General features: G+C 49.9%; 1 protein-coding gene across 1 annotated transcript in view; it reads right to left on the bottom strand.

The window, feature by feature from the left end:
* Nucleotides 1-8,969: 8,969 nt before the first annotated feature.
* Nucleotides 8,970-13,081, bottom strand: part of TIMP2 (TIMP metallopeptidase inhibitor 2) — a 49,883-nt gene continuing 45,771 nt past the window's right edge. Inside the window, exon 5 of the mRNA XM_061174770.1 lies at nucleotides 8,970-11,927. Coding sequence (XP_061030753.1) covers nucleotides 11,730-11,927 — 198 coding nt within the window. The 3' untranslated portion in view covers nucleotides 8,970-11,729. The remainder of the gene's footprint in view (nucleotides 11,928-13,081) is intronic.

The raw sequence follows: 13,081 nt of genomic DNA, 5'->3' as shown, positions 1-13,081 counted from the left end.
CCGGGCGCGCCTCTTTCTCACCTGCAGTAGGGGCGATGGCGCGGGAGGCTTGACCGCACCCTCTAGGGCATTTAGTGACCAAGACACAGGCCCGGCGAGAAGAGGGCAGCGGGCCCAGTGAAGCCCGGAGGGCGGAGCAAAGTGCTCTTGGGATTAAGGGGTCGGGAGCGATGGTATTTGACCTTTGCAGTGTCCCGGGCCCTGTGCAATTCCCCGACCCCACTCCCTTCGTCCAAAAGCGTCATCCCGTGATGACTACGTTAAAGTTTTGGTTGAATGTTTGCAAACGCGCTTTGCTTTTGCAGTATTTTTAAAAATGCCTTTCACTTAATCCGCTTGGTTGCGTCCGCCCCGTTCCGCAGGGCAGGTGGAGAGAGTGCAGTCCCAGGCCTGACCTCCAGATACTCTCACATAAGCAAAGGAATATTGTTACTCCACAGAAAACAACTTTTCCTAAAAGGGAACACTTGGAGTACACAACACAATCTGCTGTGTCCTTGGCAGACAAGTGTGAAGGGCAGGCTGGGCGATCCTGGGTGAAGCAACTAGAAACCTGGAGCTAGTCGTTATGTTCCTTCCCCGCACAGTCCTTCAAGCAGGGACTGGCAATGGAGAGAGGGAATGGGTGTAATTGGAACAAAATTCACCTGTAGTTATCACTTGGGGAGTGCTGGTTTTTGAAAAAGCAAACAAGTATGAACAGACCCGAAGGAGCCTGAGGTTGAGCTCTGCCCTGTCTGTGAGAATCCTCAACTACAGAGACTCAGATTGGGATTTGTCCCGGAGTCCAATCTGAGCCCTAAAGCAATGATTCAGACAAAGACCTTCTCACTCTTCCAGGTCTGATACAATGTATAAATGAGTGATTAAAAGTGTGGGAGCGGGTGGGAGGCGGAGGGCTGGCAACTAGCCCAGGATTGAGGAGACCTCAGTTTTATCCCAGCTCTGCCCTAGTTAGCAAGTTGCTTTGGACACTTCTTTTGCGCCTCCATGTGATCATCTGTGAAATAAAGATGATCTCCAGCAGATCTTTGATTCTAATAACAATACTGATGACATTTGTTCCTGTTGCTGAGTTCATATTATGTGGCAGATACCAAGCTGGCCACTTGCCCTCACTATCTGATTTAATCCTCATGGCAACCCTACAAAAAGATATTGTTTCCATTTTACAGATGATAAAACTGAGTGTGCAAGATCCCAGCAAGCAAGTGTGGTTTAAACCCAGGTTTCTCAGGCTCCAAGTTCACATCTTTAGCTCAGGCCCTCAGAGGTAACCCCGAAATTTTTCTTAGATGACAAAGCTATTGCCTGAAAAGGCCCGCATGCTGCTTGAGAATGTGATCTGAGACCTGGATGTCGAGAGGAGCCTTGGCCACCCACACTCCCACCCTACTCCCCTTTCAAATTCCCTTCTAGAAGGCTTCCAAGTGGAATCTCCTAGAGGTGTGTTCACATGGCCCATAGGAAAGTCTTTTCTAAAATGCTTCATCTTGGGCTTCCCTGGTGGCGCAGCGGTTAAGAATCCCCCGCCAATGCAGGGGACACAGGTTCGAGCCCTGGTCCGGGAAGATCCCGCATGCTGCAGAGCAACTAAGCCCGGGCGCTACAACTACTGAGCCTGCGCTCTAGGGCCTGCAAGCCACAGCTACTGAGCCCATGCACCACAACTACTGAAGCCTGCGTGCCTAGAGCCCGTGCTTCACAACAAGAGAAGCCACCGCAATGAGAAGCCCGTCGACACAACTAGAGAAAGCCCGCGTGCAGCAACGAAGACCCAACGCAGCCAAAAATAAATAAATAAAATAAATAAAATTTTAAAACATGCTCCATCTCAAACGTCACCAGAGAAATGTAAATTAATACCACAATGAGTTAACATTCCACACTCATGGAACTGCTAGAAGCTAAAAGACTACACATTGGAAAGAATGTGGAAGCAAATAGATTGTAAAACTGCAGGGAATGTAAAATGATGCAACCATTTGGGAAAATAATTTGAATGTTTCTTTTATGTAACATACTTACCCTATGAGCACATCCATTGCTGTCACCACTGCAACTAACTACTGCCTGTAGGCTGGTAAATTCCAAATGTGCCAACACAGACCTCTCTCCTCCTCATCTTTGGAAAGGTGGGTCCAGTGCCTCCTGGACACCCCCTCCCCAGAAGGGGGTGTCCTTTCGAGGTGTCCCACAAGCACCTCGAAATTCACCATGCCCAGAAACGCGCCCCCCCCCCCCCCCAAGCTGCCTCTCCTTTCTGCCCTGTTGCCTACTTGGGCTGCTGTGCTGGAGCTCAGACCAAATCCTTGCCCTTTTCAGCTGGTTTCCCAGTGGGTCCGGCCACTTGGGGGCACTGCTGAGACTGGTGGGCAGGGGAAAGGAGAAGCAGGCCTTTTCTTCCCCTCCCTCTCTGCTTTGAGTGGAGTTTCCAGCAGCGGCTTCAACTCCATCCAGAGAGACATACTGTGGTTGCAGCCTCCCACCTGGCCTCTCCCTGGGCTCTTGTAGGGCAGCCTACAAGAGCTGCCCCTCCCTCTGCCCCTCCACCCTCGATGTGCTGACAGCTTCCTGCTGTTCCCTTCTTGGCTTCCCAGGGAGTTTCTTCCATCAGGCTGTCACCAATCCCTACCTTAATCCCTGCTGTTTTAAAGGCTGTGCAGAGTGGTTTTGGTGTTCCTGGTTGGACCTGGACTGATGCAGACAGTAACCCCAACAATCACCTGCCTGGCCACATCCTGGACTCCTCCTCTCTCCCTCACCCCGCGTAAATTCTCAACAAATTTTGCTAATTTTACTTTCCAGATATTCCTCAAGCCATTCCCTCCCCTCAGTCCCATTGCCCAAGTAAAGCCGCTCTCCACGCTCTCCTGCATTACTGGCATAGAGCCAAGTCCGTTGCTCAAACTGCCAAACAGAATAATATATTTAAAAGGCCTACCTGAACCCATTTCACTCCTGTCTGAAACCCTTTCCTGTCCACCCCTCCCCCTGCCTCCTGCTGATGGGAAAGCCAAGCTCCTTCGCATGGTCTCTAATAGCCTCCCAGGGGCTGGCTTTTGCCTGCCTTTCCCCCTCCTCCCCAGCCATTCCCTGCCCTACATCCTTCAGCAGAGCTAAATCCAAGTGCCCCTCAGGCCCCAATCAGGCTGTCTCTACTCCAGGCTCAGGCTGGTCTTTGGCCTAAAATTCCCTTTCCCACTTGTCCTTCAACCACCTCCTCTGGTGCCACCTCCTCCAGGAGGTCTTCCTGGATTCCCTCCATCCCTGCCATTAGGTTGGTGTTGCCTTGGGCTGGCGGCACATTCCACTTATACATTCAACTGGAATGTTCTCTGGACTTCTCCTCCCTCCCCCACCATGTCTCATTTCATTGGTGTGTCCCTGGGCCGGTGTGCTGGAGGTACACTGTGGATAAATGTGAAATGCAACTAAATGGCAAATAAAATGCTAGAGATGAGACAATTGAATAATCTCTAAATCCTGAAAGAGGAAACTGGAGAAACACTGAAGATGAAAGAATAAAGTATTCTCAATTAAAAAAAAAATAAAGCTGTAACCAAAATGAATCAAATTAGAACTTACCTTAAAAAAGGTGCATTAACAAAGTAACAGTATTGTTGCCCAGAAGTCACCTGGGGGCTCCTTACTTTGGAGGTCGAGGTAAAAGGGACTGGACCTCTCCCCCGGTTTCACAGCCTGTAGATGAGCAAAGATTTAAGCTAATTTCTGGAAAGACCTATGTCACATTTCTAACTGTAAAGTAATCATTGTTCTTCTGACTTTTACGTCAGTCATTGTGAGTTTTGGTTCCTATGAGCGGCTCCTGCTGGGCCTACACAACCCTGACAATTTCCAGTTTCTAGAAGCTGCCAAATTAGATCCAAACCCGGGTCTGGTTGAACTCACCAAGGAAAAGCCACGTGGCAGAGCTCCCAGAGTTTTGTTTTAGGCCTTCTTTCCCCTGCATGCAGATGGGCTGCAATGGAATTGGGCCTGTGTTTGGTGGTTTGGCCAAAAAGTAGCCAATGGACCTTAAATCCCTGTGCTGGCCTTAAATCCCTGTGTCGGCTGTGGCCACTCGCCTGCCTCTTCCTTCCCCTCCCAGACAAAGCTTCCTCTCTAAGAAAACTCACCCAGCGTAAATGCCACAGGTGTGTATTTTCCCTGTGTATTTGAGGGCAGCTTTCCCCACCTGCTAATACTGAAATCCTGCTTGAATCCTTACGGAAGCCGTGAGATCCCCCATCCCCACGGCTCTCATGACACCTCTCTGCACACCCGCCTGCCTCCCCCAAACTCCCCCACAAGGCCTCTCACCTGATCTGTCTGGGTGCTGCTCCTGCTGCTGGGCTTGGTTTGATCTGCTCCTTTCCCCTCAGGTGGCTCTGCTTTTTCTTTGTAGCACATCTCTGTTACTGTCCTCAAAGCATTGCTTGCATCTTTTTGGCCTCAGGACTAGATTATACAAACTTTTCAAGAGTGTTCAAGACCCTGCCTTTTAAGTCCTGGCACCATCTTGCTTTTGAGCCCTCCGCCCCCAGCACTGCCCAGGGAACACATAGTAGGCCCACCTAGGCTTCTCCTTGCCATATGTGGGCCCGCCTGGGAAGCAGGTGGGTAGAGGCAGAGGGGCCATGGCCAGAAGCTGCCTGTTGAATGGTGTTGAATGGTTGAACGGCGACTCAGTCTGTCTAGTACCTGGGAGAGGAGGTGGTAGATGTCACCCCCCAAGCCAGAGAGGCTAAGAATCTATGGCGCCTCCTTCCCTCCTCTTTCTGGCTGAAAACCAAGGACTCTGAGGCTCCAGAAGGTGGTGAGGGACACTGAGGGACAGAAGCCAGGTCCTGAATCAGCCATGGAGGGTGCCCACCAAACATCCCCATTGGTCTTGGCAAGAAATAAACTCCTTTGTGTTAGTCCCTGGGATACTGGGCTCATTTGCTACGGTATCCAGAGCTGCCTTAGCTGGTACACCTTCGCTCTCAGATCACAGGAAGGTAGGATAAGGCTTTCGGGCCCCAGGGTTGTGGACGTGCTGCATCTGAGGATGAGCCCTAGCAACTGGGAATACGGCAGAGGGGGTTTGATATACCTTGTGTGGTTGGAAGGTGTCCCATGATGACAGGGTGACACTGCATAGCAGCTTGCCCAGGACAGTGCTGCTTTACACCTCTTGATCCTACGAATTGTTAATAGCACCCGCTTGCTCTCTCAGAAGTGTCCTGGTTTGGAAGAGAAAGCACATAGGGATGAATTTCCCAGATAATTGAATTTTATTCTTCTTTGAAGTTTAGAAATTACAACTTGGAACAAGGTATCTTGGTGTGATCAAGTGTCTTCACTGAGACTAGGATTTTGCTGTTATCATTGTTTCAAAATTCAGAAAAAGGGAGAGAAATTTGCCTTTGTCCTGGGGGGAAAAAACACATAAAAACAAACCACTACAAGGCTCTTCCTGCAAGTGGAAGGAAAGGGTCCCCACCTGCTGCTGGGTGGGTGTCGATCTGCAGAGGATAACCTGCTTCCACCTGAGCCACGTCCTTGTTGGAGGCTCCGTCCATGGTCCTTAGAGAGGCTGGGGAAGTAGGGCAGGTGCATGTCCTACTGAAGAGCCGGGCCCAGGATTCCGACTCTGCCTGGGTTCAAATCCCAGCTCTAGCGCTGAACGGCTGGGTGACCGGTAACTCAAGCTTCCCAGGCCACAACTACTGAAGCCCGGGCGCCTAGATAGGTTTCCCTATCTATCCAATGGGAAGGTGAGAGGACCACCCCTCAGAGTTGGCAGGTGTTAAATGAGGTCATGTATGTGAAACCTTTAGCACAAGTCCTGGCGTGGGATAAACGTTAGCTACGACTGGAATTATTAGGTTTATCAGAATGATTTCCTAAGCAGTTGCCCCTGGGAGTTTAGGAGTGGAGTCTCCTGAACGGGGGACAGGTCATGGAAGAAGATGGGAAGGACTCATATGCGAAAAAGAGTTATCACGGCAGGCCCGAGACCTCTCTCCCCCCGGAAGGCCTGCTTCCGAGGTCTGGGAGCGTGGATTTCTAATAAGAGTGGCTCCCGTGCCCCAACTGTTTGTGGATGTTGAAACCTGCTTCTGCTCTGGGAGTCTGGGGTTTTGCTACACGCTGGACAGAGGGCGCCAACCTGACCAGCACCCAATACAAACGCTGGGGGCTAAGTCTCTAGGGAGCCTCCCTGGTTGGAATCTTGTTCCTGCTGCCCACCCCCCCCCCAGCCCCACCACCCAACTTCACTTCAAAGGACAAAGCAAGGACATGTTGATTGGCCTAAAAATAAAAACGAAACTTTCAGCTTTCTTTCTAGGTCATGTATGCAGCATTACCCCTGCATCCCATCCTGGATCCTGTCCTCAGATCCTCCATAATACTCGCCCTTTCTCTGATTTTGACCCCCACGTGACACCCCACCATTCTGCAGACTCCGACTTGGATTTGGTCCATGCTACTGTTTCATTTAATTAGAAAGAAACATTCCTCCAAGTTGTTACAGAATGAAAACATGCAGAATTATCTCCTGTTTCTGAATGTCTTTTTTTTCTTTTCCCCACAATTTGTTTCTTGGAGGAAAAAAGCTGCTATTACAGCTAAATGATTCCCCAAATCAAAGCACTGCCTTTCACCACGAGATGATTCAAGGCAACTGCCTGTGACAGGGTGAGCTGTGGGTCGGCTTGAAGCTTGAACCCAAGGCCAGAGATAGACCGGTCCGTGAACTTGAAAGTCTTAATGTAAAACCATGGCAACAGCACGTCGCTGTTAGGCTAAAGCTGACCCTACTGAAATATTGCAGCTCCACCATCTTGGTTTGATTTTAAGTTAGATCAGATAAACAGATCCAGGAATAATTAGGAGGGAAAAGATAGTGCCCCTCAAACGTCTGAAGGATTTTCACCAGCTCTGGTGGTCCTTCCACTGCCGCCCTGACCCCCACCCCCCCGATCGTGGTCTCGCGAACTGGATCCTGCAGAGGCTGCTGCTGTGTTTCCACTTTGAACCCACGTGTCTGTTGGGGGTTCCGACCAGAGAGCAGGTTGTTCTCAGTTGCCCACATTGCTTTTCTTTCACAGAATGAGCAAGGCTGAGGGGGAAACAGTGGTGTCTGGTAGAATCCCTAACAATCTGGTTACCCCATATGTGGGTCTTCAGACTGATTTAAAACTGCCTGCAAAGATCAAGAAAACTGGGAAAATTGTTGAAACCGGATCATGAGTGCACGGAGTTCGTTTTGTCATTCTCTGTGTTTCTGTCTCTGTTTGAAAATTTCCACAAGAAGTGTTTTTAAAAAGTCACATTTGACCTAAATACATAAAATGAATGAAACGTTTGTGTTAAGACCCCAAATGTGGTCTGCAGGTTGGGACGGGCACCAATGCCAAGTAAGGTCATTTGTATGACACAGAAAGTGTTTGTATTATTCAATATTATTCTAATATGCCTCTGAACCATTTCCCCCATAGATCTCATCACATGGAAAAAACAATCCAGATATTTCTGCAGTGGATGGCATTTAATGCTTTGTCTCACTAACTCTTTACTGCCTCATGAGGCAGCCATGAGTTTGTTCTTGCTGATTAGGGATCTGCGAAAGAAAATGGCAAACATGAATCTTCCAGCTTGTCCCTGGAATAACAAATTCTACAAGTGGGCCAGAGGGTGGTCACGTGTTCAAACATACCATGAACGGACTTTCATATGGTGACTCGCAGTGATATGAGACTCGGTTAAAGTTTAAATGATGATGGGGGGACTTCCCCGGCGGTGCAGTGGTTAAGAATCCGCCTGCCAATGCAGGGGACACGGGTTCGATCCCTGGTCCGGGAAGATTCCACATGCTGCGGAGCAACTAAGCCCATGCGCCACAACTACTGAAGCCCGGGCGCCTAGAGCCCGTGCTCCACAACACGAGAAGCCACCGCAATGAGAAGCCCGCGCACAGCAACGAAGAGTAGCCCCCACTTGCAGCGACTAGAGAAAGCCCGTGTGCAGCAACGAAGACCCAACGCAGCCAAAAATAAATAAATAAATAAATTAGTTAAAAAAAAGAATGATGATGGGACCATTTTTCCCAGCTTGAGGGGCAGAGAAGGGAGGCAGGGCAGGGGGGCAGGGGAGGGGACTTGAGGGAGCGACTGCAATGTATGGACCTTATTTGGATCCTGATTCAAAACAACAAACTATAAAAAAGCATTTACGAGACCATCAGAGATGTCTGAACACTGACTAAATCTTCCATGACATTCATGGATTCTAATTATGTTTTCAAGGTGTGATAAAAGTATTTCGGAAATGTTTTTAAAATAGTTTTTGTTTTGGGACTTCCCTGGTGGTCTAGTGGCTAAGACTCCATGCTCCCAATGCAGGGGGCCTGGGTTCAATCCCTGGTCAGGGAACTAGATCCCACACGCCACAACTAAAGATCCCATGTGCCGCAACTAAGACCTGGCGCAGCCAAATCAAAAAATAAATATTAAAAAGATAGTTCTTGTTTTTTTAGAGATATGTACTGAAACATTTACAGATAAAACTGTTTGACATCTGGAATCTTCCCTTCCTGATAATCTCGGGCAGGGTGGTTGGGGGAGTGGGTGCAGGCAGAGAAGAAAGACGGTGGGTTCATTGTGGAAGATGCAAGATGGTTGCAGGGCTCTGCTTTCATGTGTGAGTGTGTGTGTGTGTGTGTGTGTGTGTGTGTGTGTGAAGTGCTCCATAACAGAAAGGGAGAAGTATGTGCTGAATGAAGGGGCCCCATCCTGCCTCTTGGCCAGTTTAAGAAACCATATTCACTGTCGTCTGCCCCACTCTCTGCCACATCCCACATAGGCCTCTAAGCACCCAGGCCTGCTTCTCAGGGGATAAACCAACCCGCACCCTCCCCTGTTCCTAATCTAGAAAGCGGCAGCTCGGAACGTCGGACAAGACCACACAGAGAGCCAGCGTTCTCGTTGATAATACTGTTTACTGTCCACGGACCGAGCGGTCACTCGAGAATGACACAAGGCATCGGAGACATGCGCTGTCTGCTTGTCGACTTTCAACAACTCTCACGTGTTCCCAGCACAGGAAGGTCTCAGACTTCATATTCCAGCAAAATCACATTGCCCCAAAAGTAAAAAAAAAAAAAAAAAAACAAACAAAAAAATCCAAACAAAAACGAACAAGATCAACAAAGCTTTAAATTACGGCGGCAAGTCCGATATTTCTTAATACTTATCAAGCAAAGATTTGGAAATAACTACAATGTAAACTTTATTTTAAATATTTTGAGTTGCTTGCAGAAGACAAGAATAGAGGGAGGAAAGAGCAGTGCTTAGAACATAACATATAAATTAAACAATGCTGAATGGAGAGCCTTCTTAAACTATATATATATGGCAATTATTTACTGTTGAGGGTATTTGAGTGGCTTCTCTCGGCCACCACCAGGTACTTCATCTTGACTTTTTTTTTTCTGCTCAGCATGGCTACAAGACTGATGTGCGTAGACTGAATATAAAGGCCATCTTTTAGAACCAACCTACTCAAAGATTCTTTGCTTTGTAATAATTGGAACTGGAGAACAAAAGATGGGAGACGGAAAATCAACGATACTCAAGGAACTGAAGAAAAGGTCTGAAGGAATCACCATCATAGGCTAGCTACCGCGCCATTTCCACTCTGGGTCCAATGCTCCCACGATGCAGAAACCTTTGAAAAAAAAAGGTGCGAGTCTAACCCCTACCAAGGGTAATAAAAAACACAGCACAGGAATGATTACAACTGATGTCAGAAACAAACCAACACATTAAAAAAAATCAGCAGAAACAGGAGTAAATGTTACATATGATAACACCGTACAGGAAGCAGACGGGGGTGGGGTGTTATACTGATTGGAGGGTCTGGTGTTCTCGTATATACTGAAATCACAAGGACTGGTCCATTATGACATCTTACAAACTTTCTATCACTGTACAGCATGAAGACGCCCTTGGAGCGGGCCGGATTCCTGGAGAGTCCCCTAGTCTGCCCTAGAAAGGGAGTCATCAAAATCTGTGCTGACCAGGTCCCGGGTAGGCATGGGGGCTGCATGCCACTGGTGGGGGGGGTCAGGAGTCTTACAGGTGCTTTGGGGTCACCGCAGAATAGAGCAGGCTTAGAGGATGACTTTGGAAGAATTCTGCAGAAGGACCACTCCCAGGCTGACAGACTTCAGTATCACTGTGTGTGTTTGCATAGTGTGCATGATAAACTCAGAACAGTTTATCTTTAGAACACAAGTGGGAAGAAAAAGGAGATTATCTTTACTGTTACTGAGAAATTTCTGCCTCTGCTAACTCCCATTTTACTGGCATCAGGAAACCACCTTTAGGGAACAGATAGGTTCCCTAGTTCCCTATGAACTTTCTTAACTGAGAGATCTTCGTAATACAAGAAATATAAGCAGAGGTGGGTACACCTGTAATTTGGGTTCACATATTCTCTAAAAATTCATCTTTAGAAGAATGTCTTTTAAAGCTGGCCACAGAGTCCTGGAGGCCCACAAAGCAATGAGAATTTTACTGACGCCACCTCCCTCCAAAATCCGTCCTTCCCTGGGGAGGACTTCATTCTACGCTTCGTTAACTTCACTCTCGGGAACCCCCGCATGGCACAGTGACGGTCAGTCTTTGAGGAAGGTCATACTCTAAACCTCTGGCACCTGCTTGGGGGCCTCTGAGGCATGTTGGGGGACAGAGCGGGACCCAGCTTTTGATGTCCTCAGGATGTGCAGACGGCACAGCCAGCTCATGCCACCAGCCACACACAACCCCTCACCAAGCAAATTCGTGCCCCTCCACCTGGTTGCCGGAGGCCAGAAAGAGAAGCAGGGAGCGAGGGGCCTCAGCAGCTCAAGAAGGAACTACAAGGGCAGCCAAGCCCCGCCCCCGCAAATGTCTGCCCCAGGGCAGAACGTGGCAGGTTCCGCCAAGGGCTGGGGTGTGTGCTGGGGGCCAGGGATGGGAATCAAAGGACTTGGCTGGAGCTGAAGCTCGCTGTCCCAGCATCGCTATGGGGCCTGGGAGGGAGGCTCCCGATGGAATTCTGCAGATTAATACGATTAACTGGGGCTCCGTCAAGAGCAAGCCACCGATCCAGGGCTGCTCCCAGACACACAGAAGTCACAGGTACTGGGAGTCCATGGTGGGCATGGGGGAGTCTGCGGGGGTACAGGGCACTTACAAGGGGCAGGGGCTGCCACCCTAGGGCCAGAGGTGGAAGCTGCAGGAACTGAGGGACATGCCCCTCTCAAGAGGAAAGGGACCTGGTAGGCCTGCTACACAGTCTGGCAACGACCCTCAAAAGTTTCTGCAAAATGCACACTTCCAGGCTCTGCCCTGACCAAGCTGGGGGACCCTTAAGTGCTGCCTGCTCAGCGTTTGTGACAGTGCCAAGGCTGGGCCTGGGAGGGAAGCCCGAGCGTCCTGCCCCTGCCCGCGCTCAAGGATGGGAGATCGAGTTGCGCAGTGTCCAGGCTGGCGGGTGGGGTATGGGACCCACCTCTGCCTCCAGACCCACAACGATGTTGAAAAGGAAAACGGGGGTGGGGAGGAGAATCACACTAATTTAGACCCACTTGGATGACTGTTTTATTCATGCTGTTTCCAGGAAGGGATGTCGGAGCTGGACCAGTCTGAACTCTTGGAGGCTTTCAATTGGCCACAGGGGTGCTGGTGGCCTGCTTACGGGTCCTCGATGTCCAGAAACTCCTGCTTGGGGGGTGCCGCTCCACGGTACCATGCACAGGAGCCGTCGCTTCTCTTGATGCAGGCGAAGAACTTGGCCTGGTGCCCGTTGATGTTCTTCTCTGTGACCCAGTCCATCCAGAGGCACTCGTCCGGAGAGGAGATGTAGCACGGGATCATGGGGCAGCGCGTGATCTAGGAAGGGGGACGCAGAGGTGGATTCAGTCAGGGACCAAGGCCACTCATGGGGGCATCTCCAGAACCTGGCAATGCACCTGGCGAAGGTGCTCAAGGGCAGTTTGCAGGATGAATGACCAAGCGAGTGCACCAGGAAGGGAGGGAGCTGGGACTGGAGTCCAACCTGCTCCATCAGTAGCCTTTCCTGAGCCCCATACTCTCCAAATGGTAGTAGGCAGCCTGCCCAAGGCGGGACAGTACACTGTCTCTGCACCCCCAGCTACTGCAAACGCGCCTCCACTTTGGGCCATCTGGTCTACCTTCTCTGAGCATGACAAACTGGCTTCAGCTCAGCCCTGCCCTCCTGGGAGTATAACAATAATAACAATAAAGGGTCTTGAATCTACTGGATAGGTTCAAATCAAATTAAAAGGATGTTGTCTTGCTCCCAAGCACACATGGGTTTAGAGGGGATCGGCAAGTAGCATTTTGGCAAAAGAACCTGAGTTCATAGGAAGGTGAAAACCTTCAGGCCAAGCAAAGAAAAAGGAGAAACTTGTTTCTTAACTTCATGTTAGGCACAGAGGAGTTTGCTGGACTTACGCGTAGCTGTAGGTTGGAATTCACGTTCTGAACGAGCGAAGGACAGGAGGGCCCATATACCAGGATGGGCAGGAGGGCTGCACAAGCAGCGCCAACCGGCATAGGCCAATCCCTGCAGCCTCGCACAGGGCCGTGCTGGGCCAGCATCTTCTGGACCCAGACTCGCATCCTGTGCTGGGGCTGGGGGAGGGGCAGTGCTGATGTGTTAGGAGACAACAGGATGGGAGCCTGCGGGCCGTGGAGGAGATCTCACCTTCTATGGCTGCTTCTAAGCATTAGCGCTGCTGTAACTGTGTTTGGTGCAACCTCTGGGCCGCTTTTAAGAAGAGGGCCTGGGGCTTCAGCACACAGACCCCACATTTACACGGACCCATGCGTGGAAATGGCTGGTATGTTGGCAAAAGCATAGCACCCGGGACACTCTTTCACAAGGCACACAAGTCTCTGCACTTGTACATTTGTAGAAAGATACTCCTAGGACCATGTTCTCCCCACAAAACTCCTCCTCCTAGAAGCCTTCCTTCCTAGAAGCTACAGGCCACGTGGCCAGATTCCCCTTACCTCCCAAA

The sequence above is a fragment of the Eubalaena glacialis genome, chromosome 19 (genome assembly GCF_028564815.1).
Source record: "Eubalaena glacialis isolate mEubGla1 chromosome 19, mEubGla1.1.hap2.+ XY, whole genome shotgun sequence".
NCBI classification, from domain to species: Eukaryota; Metazoa; Chordata; class Mammalia; order Artiodactyla; family Balaenidae; genus Eubalaena; species Eubalaena glacialis.
Note: the sequence above shows the minus strand (reverse complement) of the source record. Positions and strands in the feature narration are given on the sequence as shown.